We start from the raw sequence: 23,932 nt of genomic DNA, 5'->3' as shown, positions 1-23,932 counted from the left end.
GTTCCCACTGTTTCTGTAACAAGTAAAAAAATGGCATGTTGTGATGTTAAGGTACTTTGTGAGATAGAAACCCCACATTTTCTGAATTATTTAAACATTGATATCTGTTTAAAAATTTATATTTAATCCTTTTAATGTATTTAGTATTTTCTAAAGATTGGCGATGACCTTTTCTGGAATGTGAAGGTCACTGAAGTATGACTTTAAATTCATCATTTGTAATTCTCCTCATGGACTCTATTTTTACTTTTACTTATTTTATAAAGAACAGGTCAAGCAGTTGGTTTACTTGCCTTTAAACTGGAACCAAATGACATCAGAAAAATTACAATACCCAGATCTCTGCTGCAAACCTGCCTGAGTAGAGCTTGGTGTAACCTGAGTGCTACCTGAGAAGTAGTTATGACTCTATTAAATCCTAAGCCAAGTATGGTCACTGGACTTTTTTCCATTAGCATTTAGGAACCAGTTTCAATTTAGTCTTTGGAAGAACAGAAAGCAAATCTCCATGCTTTCTACTTTTCATAATAACTCCTCACAACCATAATGAGAACTGAATCAAATGGTCTCATCAGGGCTGGGAACTCCTGATTGAACTGCAGGTCATTTTCCCATATATTATTCTTGAAGCAAGAACTGCTGTATTAAATACCACTCTTTCTGCTTGTATTAAGGCAGACATATTCATAATCTGTAACCAGGAAAAGTGGATATCCTTTGCTATTCTTTCCTGCAGAATTCCTTTTTATCTTTTTATAAATGAGATTTAGGAGCTTTTCTCCTGTTAGAAATACTCTTCTTAAGACCAGAAATATTTTAATGGGAAGATCCATTTGGCAAAATTGCAGAGGTTTGAGTTAGCTTCCATTCTCCAGTCTGTATCAAGAAGTCCAGGCTATTGTTAGTAATAAAGAATTCAAGTCTCTATTTATTTATACTCCATTTGTGCTGAATTTCTAACTTGAAAGGTTTATCTTTCTTTATCTCATTGCTCCTAGATTCTTGAAAAGTTTAATTTGGCTTTTATGTCTTATCAGGAATCTGATATCTACAAAGAATTGCAAATTTTATTTTGCTCTCTTTAGTGTCTATGTCATTTGAACTAGTGGTAACATGTTCCACTCATTCACTGACAAGAAAACCTTTCTAATAGCAGCTGATAGAAAGATTGGAGAGATCGTGACTGGTGACCAATTCTTCTCACCCAAAGATAAAACAGCTCTGAATTTAAGCATTTTTCCATCTCAGGTGGAGTCAAGGATTTGTATAAGCTGAGAAATGCATTTTGTTCACCTTTGTTTTTTCCAGAGTCAGAGGCCTTTTTTGTGACTTATTTATACTTAAATGTCAGATATACCTAGTCTGGTCATATCGATAGCATGCTGATATTCTTCAGAAGGATAACTTGCGCTTGAGTAAGTTTCCTAAATAATGAAGTGAGGTGCTGTGGGAGGTGCCATACACTGTCAGATGTTTACCTGATCTGTCAGAGATGCCCCTCCCTGGAATGAAACTAGCCTGGACATCTGGCAAAGACAATTCAAAAGGCAATAGAAACATCTTTTGAGGCAACTGAAGAGTTTCTCATCCAGGTGAAAAACAATGCTCAGATTAAAAAAAGAATCTGAAGAAAAAAACTTCAAGTCATGATCCCAGAGTTTGTACTAGTCTGACAAAAGCTATGGTGTCAATATTACTTGTACTTAGATGCCCAAAACCGAATTTCGCATACAGACAACACAAGAGAGAAATAACAGGTAAGTATTTTATTTTTCTGGTCAATTTGCTATTTTAATACCTTGCAAAATCTGAGAAGTAAACATATTCTAGATACCAACATTAATGCAATACTTTTCGCACAAAAATCTTTAAAAATACTTTTTATCAGATATGAAAATTTATAAAAGATGCTCGAGATTGTTTCTATCAAGGAAAAAAAACAGTGAGAACAAGAAACAAAATACTGTGAATTATGTACTTTTTTTATGATCATTCAACTTTTTTACAGAGAGCTGCCCTAGGCGACTCTGACATGGTCTTTTAACTTCTTTGTCCTCAAGGGTTTGAACCTACTCAGTGTGAGGTTCCAAAGTTATCAGGGCAGACTTGGAGTATTCTCCAGATTTTTCTCAGAAGACTAAACCAAGACTGACAGAATTCATTTCCCATGCAACTCTTGACAGGTGTCATTGAGAGAAAGCAATCTCCATCTACTCTCACTGTGATTTACAATTGAGTCCCCAGGGTGAAAGGCAATTGGGGAAAATACTGTTTTAGTTCTGTATGCCAGCAATTCAAATGCTTTTCTAAAGTACTCCTTACTGCAGCCCTTCTTAGCAACAGAATACTTGTGTATATATTTAAAAACTGGTAGCTGATCTTAAGTGGCACTGCAGGCATAATTGTGGTTACTTTTTAACTTGAGGGATTGTATTCTTTTCCATAATAATTTGATAAGACTTCATGTATGATGCAAGAATTTTGTTCACAGAGCATATGCAGAACTTATGCATTTGGTGACCGTTTTGTATTTCATTCATCACTGAGCTGTCTGAACAGATACTACTGGTACTGTGAAAACTCTGTATCACACAGGAAAATTGATACTTTGGGACTGCAATATATTCCTTGAACATTCCATATTTCTGGTCTGCATGGAGAATTAACTTTTTCTGTTCTCCTTATTGACTTGAAAAATAGTTCAGTTAGAATTGCTTTTGGGTAGCTATGGGCCAGCATATCTTCATGCAGAAAAGTTCCTTTTAAGTTCTAATACTGACTTTGCATAAGTGAACTTGGCACAATTACCTGTTAAACCAAAGATTCAATTCAAAGCAGTTATATTTGGTTTAGTTTTGTGTTAATAATTTCAACTTCACTGACAAAAGGGACAGCACTTGTGAATGCTCATGAAAAATTAAACCTAGGAAAAGAATTGAGTAATCCATAGGATGACAAGAATTTTTTGAAAATAATTGTATTCATGAATCTACAAAGCGTTCAATAAATGAGAGAATTTAGCAACATTCATCAGATTTTTCTTCTGTTTCAAAGAATATTCTGGCATTAAAATTTGAATAATTTGAACTGTTACTTTCAATGTTCTCTTTCAACTAATCTAGTGCATATTTGAGTTCAATAGCAATGATTTTCTCTACATTGCAGTGAAAAATAAACACTTTTTGGTTTTTCTTTTAAACAAATTCTATAATGGCATTTCACTGTTTATTTTATTGATTTTTTCTCTGCATACTTTTTATCTGTACTTTTTATCTGTATTTCACTGTTTATCACTTTGGTCTAGAAATAAAATAGGCATTCAATATTATAGTTAAAAAAAATAGTACTTTCTGATATTTTGGAGTTCCCATAATTCCCAAATGAGATTTCTGTATGACTGATAGTCTGTGATGCCCTGACAAGTGTTTACATTTTTGCTCTGGAAGGCACTTTCTTTAAAGGATTGTGCCTGTAGATCTTTACTGTTGTCCCCATTCCATCAGAGAATACCAAAGCATTTGCAACTTCATTCTCAGACAAAACAACAGTAACAGCAACAAAACCCAAACCCAAACAAAATCAACAAACAAAACCCCCAGACCAAATAAATCCAAAACCCAAACAAACCACCAAACAAAACCACCCAAAATCTCACCAGAAAGTAAACTGAAAATATAGTTTGCATGGAAAAAAATTATTTTGACATTATAAGAAACTTAATCTCATAAACAGTGTGAATCTTGTCCTATAGCTTGGGAAAAATTCAATAGTATGTGTTCTCGTGCAAATTTCCACTAGTTTTGTATATTCATTAATGAAATTTTACTGTAAAAGTGTATGTCCTGTTTAAGCTCTGTGTGCCTAGTTTCCTGTGCTATATTCCTGAGCTAAAACCAATTTGGATGGTATTAAAAGCAGGGTACTAAACATACATCTGTACTGTGGATCTCTGTGAGTACAGCAAGGAGTCCTATTTGTACCAGGATAAAATTTCTAATATAGAAAAAGTTTAAATATGATTGATATATTGACGAACTGATATTGATTCACCTTTGGACCATTGGCAGAGGAATGTAATTATTATTTTTCCACAGAATTTTACATATCTATTATTACAGCCATAAAACACAATTCCATCTCTTTTTCATTTGTATCATTTAAGGAAAGAGCTGCTCTTGAAGGTGTAAATGCTAAGCAGTGGAATGGAGAAGTGTTATTTTGCCACAGTTTTTGATATGACATTACATTACAAAATGGTGTACTGAGTAGAGCATGGACATTGGTCTCAAGAAGACCTGAATTCTTTTTTCTACCGGTATGAATATTCCATACAACTCTGGACTTCATGTTTTTACATGACGGATCACAATAGTGTTATTGTGTAATTGTGAGATTGGGAATCAAATTGCCATAAAAATAGTTTTAGGCAAATACAAAGATTTCAAAATATTCACTGCTGTGTTTGAAATTAAATTTATCTGTATTTTTAAATTAAACAGTGCCTGCCATGGGAGCTGAATTGATTCTACTTATTTAGATGGTTTTTCATTTGAACTAAGTGGCACATTCACAGGAATTGTTTGGAGCATGGCCCAGGGGTTAGTATGGACAGGAGGATCATTCTTCATGAGCAGTTCAGAGAAGCTCACCCTGCTCTGGAGGGTAGCAGCACACAATGGCATAGACTGAGCATCATCTACTGGCCTCATGCCAGAAAACAACAGCTGGCTTTCTTTAATTCACATTGATACAGATGTGCATTCAAATGTTTAGGAATGTGTAAAAATTAAGTTTAAGGATGTGTTTGTACAAGGCAACTTATAACTATGCAGAGGATGCGGGCTAGTTCCCAAAGCAGAAACTTTACAGCAGCATCTACCCAGCACCACACCACATCTAATTGCCTAGGAAACAGGGTTAATTAGAATGCAGCATGTGCTGCTTCTGGGAACTGTGCTAGTTTCTATAAGAAAGGATTGCACTGAGTACAGGCATATGAGCTTCTTCAGATCTAGCTTAATTTTTTGGTAAGGCATCCTGTCAGTGGACTGTATATTTTACAGACTTTCACATGTATTCTGTTCTACAATGATAGCTACATTGCCAGTGCAAGAATTAGACTTAGATGACAAAGATGAGTAACCATGAAAAAAAAGTAGTAACAAAGAATGTGTCATGTAAAAGAAAAAAGCATTTTCTCTTTATAATACTCTTAAGTAGAGATCCCTAGAAAAAAAAAGGATTTTTGGAGTTCTTCAAAGCAAGTACAGAGACAGAGTCTTCTTTTTTCACAACTTTCCAAGAGCAGTGAGATATTAGGAGCTGATATTTTTCTGTGCCTTATGGGACAGAAAAAAAAGTCAATAGCTAAAGAGGTATTTATTTCTGTCAATGAAATTTAGTGTTAACACATATTTATTTAACTTGTATGTATCTGATTTCTGTATAAAATGTTATGGTTATAATACCATGTTTAAATAAAAGTTGTTAGTATGAAATATAAACTGTTATAATGTAAACTGAATATGGCTTCTCTGGTGAATTATTTTATAATATTCACCATAAAACAAATAGGAATAGTTTCAATTAGGAGAATCTAAAGTTTTATTACTACTCAGGAACAACAACAACAAAAAAGGCTCTCATTGAACATAATCACTCTACGTAATACCTTTCTTATGATTCGTGTACATTATTGTAATAACAAATTTTAAAAAATATATTTGACTTTTCTGTGTAATTGTATTGTCAGTGTTTTATTAACAATTGGTACATAAAAAATGGGGTTCTTTATGCCAAAAAGAGTTATTTTCCCAAAATATCACTTCTAAATTAATTTTTGTGAAGGAAAACTTTAGATTCATATGAGACATTCTTTAGACCTAGGTATATGTTTAGAATTGTGAGGTTAAAATTCTGAACATTTAACACTTTTAAGAGCATGGCTTTAAAAGGTAAGGATAAATAAATTACAACTGGATTTTTCTCCAGATTAAATATTAGGATGTTAGAATTTTTCTAAAATCCTGGTACTTTTCAGCTGATTGAATGTAATGTCCCTTCAATGAATAAGTATTTACACAAGCTGCCTTTTTCTAGTGTATTATCTAATCAACACATTCAAATTTAAGTATCATAAAACTTAAGCTTTTGAATAAAAGTTATTCAGGAGTAAAAAGCAGTCCATTAGGGACTATGTATATCTTATCTCTAAAATGATAATCTTATCTATATTCTTCTCCATTGATTTCTTTTTCATGAAAACTCATTTGAACTAGGTTACATACTTGACAGGTAGATTCCCAAGGTCCTTTGATGACCTTTAATTTATGATACTAATAATATTTTAAGGTTTTTTTTTTTTATAGTTTATTTATACTGTTATCTTTAGAATGAAGACAGGGGAGGAGTGGAGTAAGTGTTTGTAACTTTTCATATAGTTTTCAGATTAACAGACAGCAAAATTGGTGTTTGAAAAAGTCCCTTCCAACCCAAGCTGTTAAATGATTCTGTGACTCTGCATTCACTCCAGAGTATGAAATGAAGAAATGGGGAAGATAGTTATACTTTATATAAAGACTAAACAGTTATGATAAAAAGCATTTTTATGGCTATCTGAAAAAATGACTTCATGCTTTTTGATGTTTACCCTCACTCCTGCTCCCCTACCAAGTATTTGATTTTTCACTGTCTTCCTTTTTCTGTTCTACACATAAATAGCAAAAATGTCCTTAATATTTGAAGCAATTTTTCCCATTAGAGGAAATTGAAAAAAAGAAAATGTCAAAGTGTTATTTAAACTATATACTCTTCCTTCACATAAAAATTATGTAGAAGACCAAACTAAGCCTACCAAAGGAATGATAAAAAATTCCTCCAATTTCTTTTTAATCTTTGAACCACCTGTATACTTGATATTATGTATCTTGTCCAAGATAATTAAAAGAACTGGAGTAAAACTGCATTATTATTTGCAAAGGAAAAATATATAGAGTCTTACTTAGGGGTCAATATTTCTGATATTTAAGTCAAATAAAACCCACAAAGGAACCATAGATAAACCACTATCCCAAGCTGCTAGTGAAGTAATGAAAATCATTGCTACACTTCTGATATTGCTGTTATGCATCAGTGATGAATTCTGTTTGTCTTACAGTGGTGAACTGTTCTGATCCTGGCTTTGTGGAGAATGCAGTTCGTCACGGGCAGCAGAATTATCCGGAAAGTTTCAAGTACGGAACAAGCGTGGCATACCACTGCAAGAAGGGCTTTTATCTCTTGGGCTCATCTGCACTGACCTGTAAAGCTAATGGCTTGTGGGACAGATCATTACCAAAGTGTCTATGTGAGTATCCATTAGAGTGGTGCATGGTTTTAAATCGTGATAGAAAAAAGAAGCGCAGCCATCTATAAAGGAAAAAAAGTGGACTTTAAGATCAATAAATTGCAAATTGTACACCTCGGCAAGAAAACATTAAGACAAAATATCATGCAACTTACCATTATTAAAAATGTGTTTCCAGGGAGCTGTGGAACTATTATTTCAAATGCCAGAAAATCAACATTAATTTCCTCTATCAGTGAATTGTTAAGGTATCTGGAAACAGCTAGGGAAATCTAAAGTTATTATTATTTGCTATAATTTAGAATGATAGTCTAATACCATTAATGTCTATGTCAGATATTTCTATTTTTTTCAGACTTATTATAGTGTATATTTGACAACTAATCTGTGAAATGTTGTATAGAAAACTTTTGCACAAGAGGTTCTTTTAGTAGCATCACTTCTTATTTTCTCCATCACTTTCTCCTCAGAGAGGGAGGAAATCTTCTAGTGTTTTCTATGATCAATAAGCTGCAAATCTTTACAAAATAGCAGTTTACCTGAGTTTAATTTCCATTGAGATATTGTCCTTCTCTAATTACAATACATGATTTCTGATTTGCAATGCAATAATAAGTAGTAAATAAAATGAAAATATGTTTTAATTTGAAACACATCAGATGATTAAAAAGTTTTTTCTTTACAGAATTATAATTTTTTACTAAAAATTATTTATTTCATGGATTTACATTTATATACCAGAGGAATAAATGTCACTAGGTTGTTGAATTTATTTCTTTATTATGTTTTTCATACTGCTATATATCTAATACTCACATTAACAAAGGAGTTTTGTTTGTTTTTTTTCACAACAATCTATGCTTTCAATGTCTGTCAATAAGTGCTATAACTTGAAAAAGTGGGTTTATTCATGTTTCAGTAGTAAAATAATTTGGGAAAATATTCCATTTTAAATATAAAATAGATGCATTTTTTTTCCTAGTTTGGCAAGAATATTTACTGGTGCAAACATGTTCCCTCTTGTGTCTTAGCAAAATAAGTATAATTTAAAATCATAAAAATGGTCAGTAATCCATTTTTCTCTTGCTCAGTCTAGCTCATCACATTGCTATAAAATATAACAGAATAAATATTTTATTTCACTATGCTTCTTAAACTGTACCTAGTTGTAGATACATTAAAGCTACTTACATTATCATGTCTGCAATATGCAGGTACATTACAGCAATAGCCTTATTTAGTGTATTCCTTCCTATTGCTAACCAAAATGAAATGTACTATTTGTAGGGAAGGATCATGAACAGAAATGAATGAGGAAAGAAATCTATATATTTTTAGAGAAAAGCTAAACTGAACAGGCTAGTTTTATGCACAGTTTTGTTTTCAATCTTACAAATTGCCAATAAATCATCTATAGCAATAAGAAAACTGAAGCTATGTAAGAGTTGAAATCCAGACAGAAATATATCTTTTGTGGAACCAACTTTGTATTTAAAGGTTATAAGAGATTTCTTTCTGCGCTATGAAAACGTCTCATAATGTTGTGTTCTTTCCTTTGTTAGCCATTTCTTGTGGACATCCTGGGGTACCTGCAAATGCAATTCTTTCAGGAGACAAATTTACATATGGCTCCATAATTCACTATTCTTGCACAGCGGGTCGAAGGCTGATAGGAAATTCCACGAGGGAGTGCCAAGAAGACAGCCACTGGAGTGGGACCCTCCCTCACTGTTCAGGTACTTGAACCAACCATTTTCTAAATGTCACCTTATCATATGAGCAAGGCTATTCTCACACATATTTTTAGCCAATTTTTTTTTTTTATTTTCCAGTTATATTTTAATTTCTCCAATAGCCACTCCACTGTATCACAGCTATTTCTTAAATATTCTCATAATCATCTCATTCTCTTTGTCATTACTTCACAACTTTACTCCTCAGCCACATGCTCTAGTTGTATGCTGCAATGTATAGAAGATATAGCAAAACAGTGCTTCAAACCTGGTCAAGTTTTGCTTTAAAAGGACACATGTATTACATTATATTCTTATGAACACTTTTTTGTGTAAGTAAAGGTTGTTACATCAGAAAATTTTCATTAAGAAACTCCACAGCAAAGGTATTAAGGTAAAGTTTGTACATTTTGCTCCTCTTTTCTCTTGCAGATATATACTTTATTATTGTCACAATGTGCAAACACTGTAAATGACTGACATGTTCTTGGTGCTGTCAGGAAGTATAGGAACAATTCATATCCCCCAGACTATGCAAATCTAGAAGAAGACATAAAACATCACACGGTTTTGTTGAAGTGAAGAGTTCAGGAGAGGATTTGTTACTAAGGACACCCACAGCATATTAATAGCTTTTGTAAGGGAAACCAGTATATTCACTTTGATATATGAAAAGCAAGTACCTGAATGCTTTAAGAAAATTTCCTAGTGAAAAAATGGTTCATAATCACCCATTATACAGTCTTATAACTTCTCTTGAACCATTGGATATGCCCACTATTGGACTGATGTGATTCAATGTGGTTCAATTCAGATTTGACCTAATTTAAATAGGTGTAAGGTACTTTGAATTATTTTCAGTACTTTGAAAAAGTTCTGAATAAGCGTTCATTGTAAATGGTGCATTTATGAGCTGCAAGGATAATTCTGCAAGGATGCTGAGCAGAATTTGAAATATGGAGCAAAGGAAGTGAATTTAAATCACTACTGTTTCTTTTCTGCTCTCTGCTGCTCAAGGAAGAAATAGTTTAGATTCTTCTCACACTGCTAGATCTCACTGCCATTGTGGTCTCTATGCCTAGACCTACACAACAAGAAATCTCTGCACAGCAGGAAATCTTTCCTTGCTTATCTTAAGCTCACATGTATGTCACTTTCACCTTTTTATCCAGCATAATATCCCAGATCTGAAATTGCATCAAGATTGAATTGTCAGATAACAATCTAGTGCTGTTATCCAACAATTCTCACCACAAGAAAAAATCTCATGTTTAATTGCTAATAATTGAGACTCTTCAGTATCTTCAGTCATGAATATGACTGTTGTTTTACAGACCCATAGATTTTGAAAACAAAAAGCCCAGCACCCGTGTCTTATGGTGGGGAACATATATATAGTGTAACTAAAATGTTGTCACTTATGCAGAATTACATTTTCTAGCTTTGAACAAAATGGATTACTATCTTGAGAGCAAGATGATTCCTTAGGAAAATGAAAATCTGTCTGTTTGCTCAATGTAAAAAAGAGCAAAGAAAATCTCGCCCCCCCCCCCCCCCACCCAAAAAAAAAAAAGCCAGAGAAAACCCTAAAAACTTGTCTCATTTCTCATTTGGAATTGTAAGAAGAACTACACTTTCCAAGTTAGATATTCAGGAGATTAATCCATCAAAATCTAATATGAATAATTTGTTGTCGTAATGTCAGTGAAAGAATGATTTTTCCCAGGATGACTGAGAACTCTAATTGGTTTTATACTTTGGTGATATGAAAAACAGTCCAAATATAATGCTTAAAACCTGTAGTCTCTTTTAGAATGGGATTCATTTCTTTATTATATATTAATATTCTTTTGAATGCCTGGTTCTATGATGTTGTAAATATGATCTGATATTTATCTTATAAATATGATCTGGGACCTGTTGCAATTATAGATTTTTGTATCTCATGAATTAAGCAATAGTTGACATTTTTGTTTAAAACAACACATTTATTTTTCAATAATGGATATTGACTCTTTTACATTGCTACATAAAATGGGGTCTAGACCTTCATATTACTGTAACTGCCTTTGTCTATACCCTTTGACTATAACATTTCATGGTCCCAGTTCAAATTTTCTCCAAGTCAAAACTAGATATGTCCAAGAAAAACATAAATGTCCAGTCATTCATCTGGAATAATTCCCTCAGCAAAATCCCAGAGCAAGTGAGACATCATCAAATTTTCAGAATCATAGATCATTCCGCCTTGAAAAGTCCCCTTGCATTCACAAGCCAAAGTATATGTGATATATCTGTTTCATGCCATAAACATGCCACAGTGGGAGCCTGAATCACAGTCCTCATGGTATTTCACACATTTTAAGGACACAGAAATGTCTGTGAAATAGTAATGTTTTAGAGTAAGTGGAAGCAGATAGAATCCAGAGGCCATATCTGGACTTCTGCTGTGTAGCAGTGCCAGGGCATAGGTCATGGATGACAGTGCTTGATCCCTGAGACCATTATACTCTTTGAATTGCCCCAGAGTAATTTTTACCCATCTCACCTGGCAGTCTATCAAACAGCACACAAATAATTTACAAGTTTGTGTGTGCTGGAGATCATTCTCAAGTCAGTTTGGAGGCAGCCACTGTATTTTGAAGAGTGAGTTTTACTGTACCAGTCGACTTAAGACTCTCACACTGTTTACAAACACGTGTTTACACAGGAAATCTAGATCCAAATGCTGTAGGGCAGGGTGACGAGCAATATATTCAAGAAGAAGCTAGCATTAAACAATTAAAGCCCACAACTTAGTCTTGAATTCAGGAGCTGTCTTGTCCTTCTTTAGTATGAAATTATGATTGCATACACTCATACTTGCTATAATTAAACCTTATGACATACACTTATTCATGCCTTCTGATATAAGAAAATTTTAATTTCTAGATGAGCTATTTGAGTTTTCTCAAAAATTTGGTATTGTTTTTCTGTGTTTAGGCTTCTATCTTTTGTATAAGAGGGATGTCTATGAAGAAAAACCCATTTAAGAATATACAGACTTCAAAATATTAAAGTATTTACATATATTTTGAAAAAAAAAAAAAAAAGAAAACAAAAATAAAATCAAAGCCCAAAATCAAAAACTTCAATTCAATTTCAATAGAATTAGAGTTTAGAAATATAATTCAAAAGTGGGAACAAAGGATAATATTGCTGTTAGCTGCAATGTAGACACAAAAGTATTGAGGAGATATATAATTTTATACCAAAATTTATAATAAATTTTTGGTACTGAGACCATGCTTCCTTAACCATCTTGTATAGTATCTCCTGTAACATCCACTTCATGTGATAAAGCACTTGACTGACTTAGGATATCTTTGAGCACTCTGTCTTGCAACACATCCTTTGTCTTCTAAATTTGTAACCAATATTTGCATGAAATTTAGAGGATAAAGATAATTATGAAATGTTTTCTTTCTTGACAGACACAGATGGGCAGAAGATTTTCTGTAGATATGTGTATTTAAAATACATTTCCTAAAAATTTGAATATGGCTCTCCTCACTCTTTCTGTTAATTCTTGTTATTAGGAGATATCACTACAAGTTAAACAACAAAACACAATATGTAGAAAATGAAAAGCTACGGAGTTGTTGAACTGACAAAAAGTAACAGGGGTGCTTCCTGTGTTCTCATTGTCTTTTAGCTTTTATTTTCATCACATTCTGGGTTTAGGTCTGTATTGGTCCGAGAAAACAATAAGGATAAGAGAGAGAAAGGTCTGAGAAGAAGAAGCTGAGTAAAAAGATATATATTTTCATCTTTGACTTTAGTTTCACACCATAACACTGAAGAAAAGGGATTGATTTTAATGGAAACAATGCAGTGGCGCTATTCACCAGAGAGTAGTTTCACTGCCACTACATTTGCACATAATGTCCCTGCCAATAATTGTGCTCTGTTGTGTTTTACAGGAAATAATCCTGGTTTTTGTGATGATCCAGGAGTACCAGCTCACGGGTCTAGACTAGGGGATGAGTTCAAAACAAAAAGTCTGCTACGTTTCTCGTGTGAAATGGGCTATCAGCTGCGAGGGTCTGCAGAGAGAACGTGCTTGTCTAATGGCTCCTGGTCAGGTGTGCAGCCCATGTGTGAAGGTAAGCATTGGCATTTTGACACTACTGACACACTTTCTAATGACTTTTTATTCTTTCTTTGAAAAACTTTTGTTAGGCAGAAATATGCTTTCATTCAGTTCTGCAGAAAGCTTGCAAGCAGTTCATGCTTCGCTTGAAAACTTAAATCCAAACTAAAGTTTTGGAATATATATTTGCAATAAGTTTTTGAGAAAATAATTTTAGTTAAAAAATAATTAGCCAGAAAATAAATAGCAGATACCTGAGGTAAATGTAAGACTAAACAAATGCTTTTGATTGAAAGTATGAAAATGGAGTGATAAATAAATCTGCCATGTTTTGTAACAATAAAATACTTTCATATTTTCTTTCTATGTAATATATGGGCATAAAGGACTGAATAAATTATAAAATAAGGTTGCATAAACTAATATACAAATTACATATAAATTAATACATCAATACATATTTCTCCACAGAAGCTAGATCAATCTCTAATTTGATATTATTATGCTGCCTCTTTCAGAAGAAATAAAAAAGAGTATATTTCTGAAAATCACATTTTAAAATAAGATTAAAAAACATAATAAAGAATTTTTACATTTTTTATGCAGTTAAAATTGGAAAGCAGTAATAGAAGGCTATCACATATCATCAAATTGCATTTCTTTTTTTTAATCAATCTCTTCTTTGCAGCTGTATCTTGTGGCAACCCTGGCACGCCAGCCAATGGTATGATAATATACACTGATGGAATATTATTCTCCAGCTCAGTCATTTATGCCTGCTGGGAAGGTTACAAAACTTCAGGGCTAACTACTAGACATTGTACTGCTAATGGGACATGGACTGGCACTGCTCCAGACTGCACAGGTCAGAAATAAATTTTCTACCCCTAAAGCTTTAAAATAGTAAGTCATCCAGGCTTCCTACTGAAAATGATTGTTTTGATAGATAAAATAACACATTTTTCCACATTCATCTGTCTTGTAATACATGAATTTTTCTATATATCTAAAGGTACATACCCTTACAATACTATGCTAGATGCTTCCAGACCTATCTTCTTAAGATGGCTTTATAGGTAACTGTATTGTATTTGTTGACCTCAGAAATGTCAATTTGATGGTATTAATATTTTTTAGAATAATGTTATATTTAGCTGTTCCTTTAGAGTTTCCTTTAGCATTTTCTTTTCTTTTTTTTCCCTTGTGGCTTATCCTTAGAGTAGGAAGTTCTGGTAGCTCAAAATCAAATCTTCTATAATTGTATATATTACTGTGCCAGTTTTTATTGTAAGCCAAATGAGTCAGAATTGATCAATCATCATTCTGCTCAGAACCAAGAATCAGGGAGCAGCAAGACAGGGCTATTCCATCAGGGAAGGTGAGCAGAGACCAAAGGAGTGCTAACAAGGCAAGTGGGACTAGTGGCCTGACTGACAAGGCCAGACTCACAGTACATCAGTGCTTTTATATGCACACACACAAAAAAAAGAAAAGAAATATAAAAAAGGGGGGGAAAAGAGGCATTTCATAACTCTGCTGAAATTGCATTGACCATCAACTTCAGGCCTGATGTGACAAAAATGAAGGTAGAAAACGTCCTGTCAAAACTACCAGCAGCAGCCTGCAGTAGCTGTAGAGCATGCCAGACCAGGCTACTGTGTTAAAGAAAGCAATATTTGGTCCATCCTATTGAAATGCCTCAGAAAGATAACTTTTCTTGACAGAAACAGATTTTTTTCTTGTATTGTAAACTAAAAGAAAGAACATTAGGTATGCATGTTTATCTGTTTATTTTAAAAAATTCCTTTTTTCTTTTCCTCACTAGTGATTAACTGTGGAGATCCAGGTGCATTAGCAAATGGCATTCAGTTTGGAAATGATTTTACCTTTAATAAGACAGTCAGCTATCAGTGCAATCCAGGATATCTGATGGAACCTGCAAGTTCATCTACCATGCGTTGTGTGAAAGACAGCACTTGGAACCAGAGTAAACCAATTTGCAAAGGTGAGCTTTTGAATTTAACATTTTACATGTATTGTTTTGACACATATGTGATATTCACTCACTGGTGTCTTTATTTATTAAAAAAATATTTAAAATATTCTCTAGAACAATTATTGTTTCAAATGCAACTAAAACATTTAGGTAAGTATTTCTGTAGAATTTATATTTATTTTGCACATATGCTGTGGTAGAATAGCAGTCAAAATAGTGACATTATTGACTAAAGGAGAATCAAATCAATCTTCAAGGAAGATTGTCGGAGTGCTCAGTTTAAAAAAAATTTGAATGAAGTACCCATTTTCCTTTTGGGGACATTTCTCTTGGATTAGATGGACAAAGTTCTGTAACCAAGATTCTGCAAACCAAGCTTTCTGTGAAAGATTCCCTTGTTGCAGTAGTGTAGTCATCATAAACAGCCAAAAATACGCTTCACAAATAGCTAATTACAAGTGGTAGCAGGAAGGTCATAGTGGAGATGAGGCTGAAAGACAAAAAAGTCAGCCTGGTGAAAATTGTTAACACAACTTCAGCAGACCAGAGAATAAATTTAACAGCCAAGGGCATCTTCTGCTTATAAAAAGGCCTAGGCTACCAACTCACCTAGCACCACTTCACTGTGATATCTAAGTCTAGACTACTAATTAAATTTTGGCATATGTATTCAACTGACTGCATTTTCTGTCATGAAAATTACTGCCTGAGCAATTTTATGGTTGTGTTCATTGTTAAAAGAAATATGGAAATGTAAACTTGGACATTCCAGGTTTCATCATTTTGGGCACTCTTATCAGAAGGTGGAAAACATCAGAATAATTTCTTAGCCCCTAATTACTAATAAAGTTAATTATCATTGTATGTGGAAGGCCTTAGAAAATGAGCAGATGAATGAACAGTCATATTCACTAGTGCTGCAAAATTAGTTTAGAAGAAAATGCAAATATTTAGAATTTTGGAATCATAAAAACTTATTTATTGAAAGAAATAATATTTATTGAAAATATTTCCCAAGCTTAGTAACCTGTTGCCAAAAATAACTGGTAATGAATATATAGGGAAAAATATAAAACTAGGTAGCTATGTATTCTTCGGGCTTCTAGCAACCTAGCACACAGGGACTTCCTAAATCCAGAGCCCTTATTTTTGTATTTAAATTAGTTTTCTGTCTATTACAGGCTGCTTTGTCAACACAGGTATGCTTTGTTGGAAAGTCTGAAATACCATTTTTAGATTCAAATGTATGAGTGTGTGTTATGTTACATATTCCTAAACCCTATAAGTTCTTGAAATTGTAACTTTACTTTTCTGACACAGCTATTACTTGTGGCCCCCCTCCACCAGTGCTGTATGGGAAAGTGGAAGGATCTGATTATCGTTGGGGTGCTAGTGTGAGTTACAGCTGTGCAGAAGGCTACCAGCTGTCCAACACAGCCATTCTCTCCTGCGAAGGGCGAGGAGTTTGGCGGGGAGACATCCCTCAATGTTTGCGTAAGTTTTCAGGGAACAGTTGTGTCAGCTTCACCAAGGCTACAATCAGTTGTCTTGGGCTACAGTCACAGAGTCACAATTTTAAAATGGCTCAGCTACATCAGGTAATATATGAATTACTGCAGGATTCTCCTTCATTGTACCAAAAAGCTTACCTTGTTATGAAGTTTGAGTGGCTGTGCCCATTAAAGGTCACAGTCTTTTTCCTTTCCCCGAAAGTCGCCCTCATCTCTTGTTATCTAATTGGACCCATCACCATTTGCCTTACTGGTAATTCTACTGGATGTTCTGAATTTGGCTTGTGGTTCATATGACTGAAATATTCCCTTAAACTTTTCCTTTTTTCTTCCTATTTCCATTTCCATTAACAGGGGAAAACAAGGATGCTAACTTTTAAGCTCATAGCTCATAGCCTTTCTAGCAATTTTTTCTTTCTGAAAGGGAGTACATACCCTCATATCTTGCTTTTATTTGTTTTTCTGCATTTTCTGAATCTGTCAACTCAACTATTTGAGTGTTCAAAATCTTGTTAGGAACCTAATAAACATTTTCCCTTTTATCTAATTAGGGCAAAACTCTCCAGCCTACTCATTTGAGGGTGTCAGATATGAAAAATGGTTTTATTTTTAGCCATTGCAATTTAGCATTGTCTACTTCAGGATTACTTTGTCATCCAAATCTAATCAATATTTAAGTGTCTCAATTAAAGGGCCTGTTTTTCCAGGTTAAGTTTTATGCCTACAATAGCTATAACAGTGACAATTTATTTTAAATTGCTGTTAAGAATTTAGGAGATCTATAGTCCTAAACAGATAAATGAACTCATACCCAGTATGCCGGCCTTACACATAAAACAATATAGAATACTTCAGGTTAAATCATGTGCAGATTTTAATACTTTTTTTTCTTTTCATTTTTATGTATCAGCTGTGTTTTGTGGTGATCCTGGTACTCCAGCAGAAGGACGCCTCAATGGAAAAAGTTTCACCTACAGATCTGAAGTTAGCTTTCAATGCAGACCTCCTTTTATTCTGATAGGCTCTTCAAGAAGATTCTGTCAAGCAGATGGTACTTGGAGTGGAATTCAGCCAACATGCATTGGTAACAACTACTACTAATGCATTTTCTACTGAGAATATTCTTGATAAACTATTTCACCATCATAAATCTAACATTTAGTTATCCAAGTATAGAAAAGGTCTGTGTAATATAAGAAGAACTAGTTAAATAAGGTTATATTTTGAGTATAAAAACTTTAGGATAAACACAATCACATATGAAGTAATTTGCAAATTTATATGGCTGTTTGTCTGCTGGAAATGCAAAACATCAATACGTGCAAGTGTATAAATTTGTTCCATCTATTTTTAGAATCTCTTGGATATGAAGAAGACTTTGGCAGATTAAAGACCAGATTTTGTCACTGGAGAGTTAAAAGCATTTTTCAGGATCGATCCTAAAGCAAAGTGTTTTCAACTTTATGAATGTGGCTTGTACATCTCTGCTATTTTCTCATTCTGTTGAACTCCCAAATACTGTCAGTTTCTCATTGACTGTTATTCTACTGGTAGGCTTTTAGCATGTTACCTCAATCAGATTGACACCTTTAACTCCCACTGACATCAGAATTTGATCCCACTTTGGGTGACTTGCTAGAAAAAAATATTTTAGTTTTATAAATAAAAAATTCTCTTTGATATTTCTAAACAAAGATATTCAGATGTAGATCGTGGGCCACTCATATATTTTGTTGTGGCTGAGATATTGGCTGTGAAAGAGCTGGGCACACTGGGAAAGGTTGTAATCATGATCATTGAAAGCAGCCTGTATTTTTAAATGAAGACATAACAGTCAGCAGAATTCTTTTGTATGAATTCAAAACTTCTCCCTGTAGTTTTTTCAAACTGGGCAATCATCTTACACTTATATTTTGCTACAGAGACAAGAGGAGTTAAAAAAACGAATTTTCAGGTCTGATGCAAAAAATCAAGTTTAAAAATGTAATAATTACATTTCTGTTTATATTTTATATAGTACAGTATACAAGCAAATGGAAAGTAGTTCATCAAAGATACAAGCTTTTCTTTTACATCACAGGTTTTATGTTATTGTAGAAGAAAAATAATATATCATCTAACATATTTACAGATAAAATTTCTAATCAATTTGAAGGTTAAGTGCAGTGAACAACATTGAGAACTAGACCTAGAAATACAATATAGTGGAATCTTCTCTCTTTCTGGGTAGCAAAGATTTCCTCAGAATACTTTGAGAAGTCTTGCTTTGGGTTCTTCAGATGAGACCTATCTTAAGAATTCAATTCAGCTTCATGTGTCTATTATTAGAAATAGAATTCCAGCTGTTAATAATTCTTAAAAAGTTCCTGAGCTGTTCAATCATCTCAATGTCAGGAGCGTGTTTGCTTTTTATTCTTATACTTTAGGTCAACTTCCACCTAACTTTTGAAGCCTTTGGTAAATACCAGTCCAGTTGAATTTTTATGCTCTACTGATGGTCAGTATTGAAAATGGGAATTGGCCAAGAGTGAAATGAAATATCATATTATTGCAAATGATAAGTTCGACTTTTGCTCTACAGAAAACTAAAAATTGATACAGATGAAGTATAGTCACAAGATGTGTTCTTCATAATTCAGTGTCAGCACACAGTAGACTTGGTTGCCAAAAGAGAATCACGTACTACAGAAAAATTCACTGGATGAAGTTCTATGCTGTCTAACTGGTGGATATGACTGGGCAACTCCAAAGCCACGACCAGAATATCAGCATTACTGAATGCAAAAATAATTTCAGACTGCTTTAAATTACTCTCATGAAACAGAACAATTGTTTTTACTCTGTTGGCATGTGCTTTTTTCATGGAGGGAGTTTTATTCTCACAAGAACTGAGAAATTTTTCTTTGTGGCATAGAAAAAAAGCCTGTACAAAAATAAAAAGTATTTACTTGGTGTAAGAAAGCAGGCTGATTATGGATTTGAGGTTTTTTTAGCTTGTGGGATTTTTTGGGTTTGAGGAGTTTTGGTTGGTTTCCTTTTTTTTTTTTTTTTAATTTTGAGGGTTTTTTTTTTAAGAAATACTTACCATTAAGTGGTTCATTTGAAACAAAGAAAAGATACATATTTCTAAAGATTTCTCTATATATTCCAACTGCATTGTGAATAGTGAAATATACTATGGATTCAAAGAGATTTAAAAGGATAAGATTTCTAAAAATTATAGCAATCATAACTGTAAAATCTGCACTACTAGAAACACCTCCAAAAATATTTTAAAATAATGGCAATGTACTGAAGCAAATTACTGTGATATATACTTGATAAATTAGTTGGAAATATTAGTGTAATATATAGAAAAGCACACATTCAATTAAAAATTGAATTTTTGTCATCACTAGACATTGATGAAATTATTTAATCATTGCAAACAGTTTTAGAGTATTTTTTCCATAAAATAATATATGTGTTGTGTTTCACATTTTTCATTAGATCCAGCTCACAATACGTGTACTGACCCTGGTACTCCACATTTTGGAATACAAAATAGTTCCAGAGGTTATGAGGTAATTTTTAAATTATTATTTATTAGCTTTCTAAAATTAAAATGTATTTAATAATTACATAAGAAATTTAACTAGAGACATTATCTGTAGTCTTAAATGTCTGATGCAAACCTTGGGAAACTTCCACCCTATTTTAATAAAAACTCATTTTTCATTCCAAGTTTTTTTTTAAAACATTCAGCTTAAAGAAAGAGCTTCTAACCCTGCAATATATCATGTGTTCAATCCTTTAGGAGACTTCAGTAGGGAGGGTTATTTATAAATTGATTACTTAATATGATATGACATAATATAATTACCTTGCTTTATAGTAATAATTCTTTTATACATTGATGAATAGTCAGTAAATACCTAACAACCGAAGACCTGTGTGATCCAAAGGCCATGTAGTCCTTGACAAAAAGTCAGCAAGTGGCTTTACTAAATTAGAAATTCATGTTATATTTTATTCAGTCAGATAAGATAAAATAATTCTGTGTTGTGTCCAGGTTCTCTGTGATGAATAGCCTCTCTATAATTTCCAAATTCCTTGCAGGTTGTTAGTTTAACAAGTGAGAGGCAGAAAAGTGACTGAGGAAATAATTGTAGATGCAACAATGACCAATCCAGTAATTACATAGATTGATAAACGTTGTGTGGATAGAATTTTCAGGTATAAATATGCGTGACTGAAAATTCAAATGTTTGGGTTTGCTGCTTATTTCTGAGCCTATGGCAGTGTACCCATTGCAGCCAAATTAGTATAACTGTTTTCCAAAAAGTCCTTTCTGTAAATTCCACTGGTTATTGGTAGCATCTCTCTCCTGCAATTTTTCTGTCTTTTGCTGCTGTGGCTGTCAGCTCTTTTCTCCACCTTCTGTGCCTGGCTAACAGACACTGAGGCACTTCTCCCTGAGCCACATCTTGTGGCCTTACCCAAGGTGCTTCTCCTTCTAGTAATAGGTGCAGTTGCCTTTCTGATGTCTCATCTTGATCCTGTACCTGTCCCCATTTTCTCTTCAAAAACAACTCCAACCTTTGCACCTAATTTTATCAGGGGGTTGTTTTCTTTTTCCTCCCCCTTTTATCTGCCTCAGAAATTGTTTTTAAAAAACAGAATTGTACTGGCCGATTCACTGTGCTACTGTTTGTTGTTCACGTTCCTGCTCATGAATGATCTTCTCTTCCCATTCACCTCTAGAGGCCATAGCAACTCTTGCTCTGCATGAAGTCTTTCTCCAGTATGTGTTCACTCTCAGAATGCTATCTTGTACCACAAGTTACAGACCTCTCTAATGGCTATGGAACTAGATTGTTTTGGGGTTTTTCATGCATTATTCATAGGCTTCCAGACTTAGCCAAGCTTCTATCAAACACTTTTGCACAGTCTTTCCTCATTATAGAACAGTTTGATGACAGGCAGCAGATCTTTGTGGGGTTTTCCTGTCTACCAACATCCTGTCTTGCCCCATATATTCTTTGCCTTTTGTGCTTCACTATGTTGTGACTTATGAATGCCCTCAACGTTTTTCATCCAATTATTATACAGAGTATGTGCTTTCTTTTTAACCTTTACTAGTAAAATGAAAAAAACATTGTAACTCTTTAATTACCTTAAACCTATGTTACTTTTTGCTTGGTCTTTTTGAAGCACTGAGAAAAGGTTTGCATCTCATTATTACTGACAGATACCAGAATTGGCACAAGTAAGATGGCTTAGACTCAAGGCTAGCCACACACTGTTCTACTCCCTACTAAAGACATGCTGTGTGTCCTTGGCAGGATAATGATATGTTTAAAAATAGATAGAAAGACAGAGCAATATCAGTAATATGACCTTTAAAAGCACAATTGATTTTCCCACACTACTTCTGGGAGAAATGGTGTGCATTTGCTAAACATCTGTCATGATAAGCAGGTTTTATATAATTGAGTGTATAGATAGCAGGTAGTACTTTTGAAGATATTAATTTTTAATTTCTATTGAAATCCTTTTATGACATTTGCATTGCAGAGCTATCTCCCTTTCTACAACTGCAACGTCTTACTACATTGATCACTACTTATTTGCAACTTGTGTTTGTGATTTATCACTTTATTAAAGCAATATAATTGTCAATGATGTAAATTTTGTCGAATTTATTTATTAGTCCTAAGATTTTTTATAAAACAAAAGTATTACTTTACTGATTAGCCCCGTATCAAATAACTTGGACTGGAGTTACATTATGGTTACTTTGTCAGTACCATCAATAAGTTCATTTTACTAGAACTTTTGAAAAAAAATCTCTCATCTTTTGAGAAAATTCTCACCTGAAATTTTTTATGTAGTTTTCATGGATTTCTATTCCCAGTTGAGATCTAAAGAGCATTTACTCAGTTATTTTACCTTTTCTTTTGAGGAAGGTCGTATCATATTTGAGCATAGGAAGGCTTTCCATGACTTCACTCTGCTAGTTGAACATCTCAAATAAAACTTTATAGTAATAAATGCAGTATAATAAGTTTTCACCTGGAGTTTTCTCTAATGAAAGTTTTTGTTGATAAAACATTTCTTCATAGTTTTTTTCCTTTTCACTCTAAAAAAACCCATATTTAGTCAAATCACACAATGAACAACCTTTGAAAGTGACTTTATGGTCAAATTCTATTGAAATATAGTGATATACAGGAAAGAGAGGCATCTCAAGCATTTAGTTTGCTTCTTTCACAATGAAAAACTTTTCAGCAGAAATGTATGAATATCATAGTTTTCCTCCTTTCATGTAAACAGCCTTGTCAATATTTTTCCACATATTATTTTTAAATAAGATCACAAAAGAATCAATTAGTCAACCATTTCATCATATAAAAAATAATGCAACTCTAGAAACTGTAAAAAGCAAAGATTTTTACTTTTGAAAAAAAGTGTTTACTTACCACTGTCTTGATATCTGACTACACACAATGCATGCTTCTGTCTAACATTCTGATTTGATCCTTAGGTTGGGAGCACAGTCTATTTCAGATGCAGAAAAGGTTATCATATTCAGGGATCTACCACTCGTTCTTGTCTTGCTAACCTCACCTGGAGTGGCATACAATCTGAATGCATTCGTAAGTCTGGTTCCCATTCAAATGGCCTAGAACAGTGTGCAATTTTAAGAGTTTTGAAGTAATACATGTTGAAATTCATGACCAATTATTTGTTACAAGGATGGGAAACTTTATTTAAAACAGATTTTTTAAATGTTTATTTGCTGTTGTTTCCTGTTCAAAGACCAAAGATGTATTTGGGGTATTAATTCAAAGGAAGACTTTTCAGATTTTTTTTTTAAATGAAGGTCACAATAATCAGTTTTGCTCAGAACATCTGTTGTAGTTAATCTACTGCATTGGCTACTTTAATTAAGCCAGATTTTTATTTTTTGTGCATGTGTGTGTAGTGAATCATTAAAGAATGGAAAGTGCCCTGAAATATGCATGGAGGTATTTTGTTGCCTAATATTTTGTGAATCATAAACTAGAACTCAACAAAACCCATTTTTTCTGGGTCATGCATGGTTATGCAAACTACTTATAGCTCTGAGTGAGTTGGAGGACATCAAATAACTATTTTATTAAAATACACTGACCTAAGCTAAAAGTAATTCATTACAATGACCTTAGATTCTTATCCTGTTTTAAATTATCT

General features: G+C 33.4%; 1 protein-coding gene across 1 annotated transcript in view; it reads left to right on the top strand.

Moving 5' to 3' along the window:
* Positions 1-23,932, top strand: part of CSMD1 (CUB and Sushi multiple domains 1) — a 1,037,656-nt gene that overhangs the window by 992,537 nt on the left and 21,187 nt on the right. The window contains exons 55-63 of the mRNA XM_056488498.1: positions 7,157-7,345; positions 8,908-9,081; positions 13,041-13,223; positions 13,899-14,075; positions 15,036-15,215; positions 16,527-16,700; positions 17,628-17,801; positions 20,207-20,280; positions 23,244-23,355. Coding sequence (XP_056344473.1) covers positions 7,157-7,345; positions 8,908-9,081; positions 13,041-13,223; positions 13,899-14,075; positions 15,036-15,215; positions 16,527-16,700; positions 17,628-17,801; positions 20,207-20,280; positions 23,244-23,355 — 1,437 coding nt within the window. The remainder of the gene's footprint in view (positions 1-7,156; positions 7,346-8,907; positions 9,082-13,040; positions 13,224-13,898; positions 14,076-15,035; positions 15,216-16,526; positions 16,701-17,627; positions 17,802-20,206; positions 20,281-23,243; positions 23,356-23,932) is intronic.

This window comes from Oenanthe melanoleuca, chromosome 3 (genome assembly GCF_029582105.1).
Source record: "Oenanthe melanoleuca isolate GR-GAL-2019-014 chromosome 3, OMel1.0, whole genome shotgun sequence".
NCBI classification, from domain to species: domain Eukaryota; kingdom Metazoa; phylum Chordata; class Aves; order Passeriformes; family Muscicapidae; genus Oenanthe; species Oenanthe melanoleuca.
The sequence above is the reverse complement of the archived record's forward strand: the minus strand, read 5'-3'. Positions and strand labels throughout refer to the sequence as shown.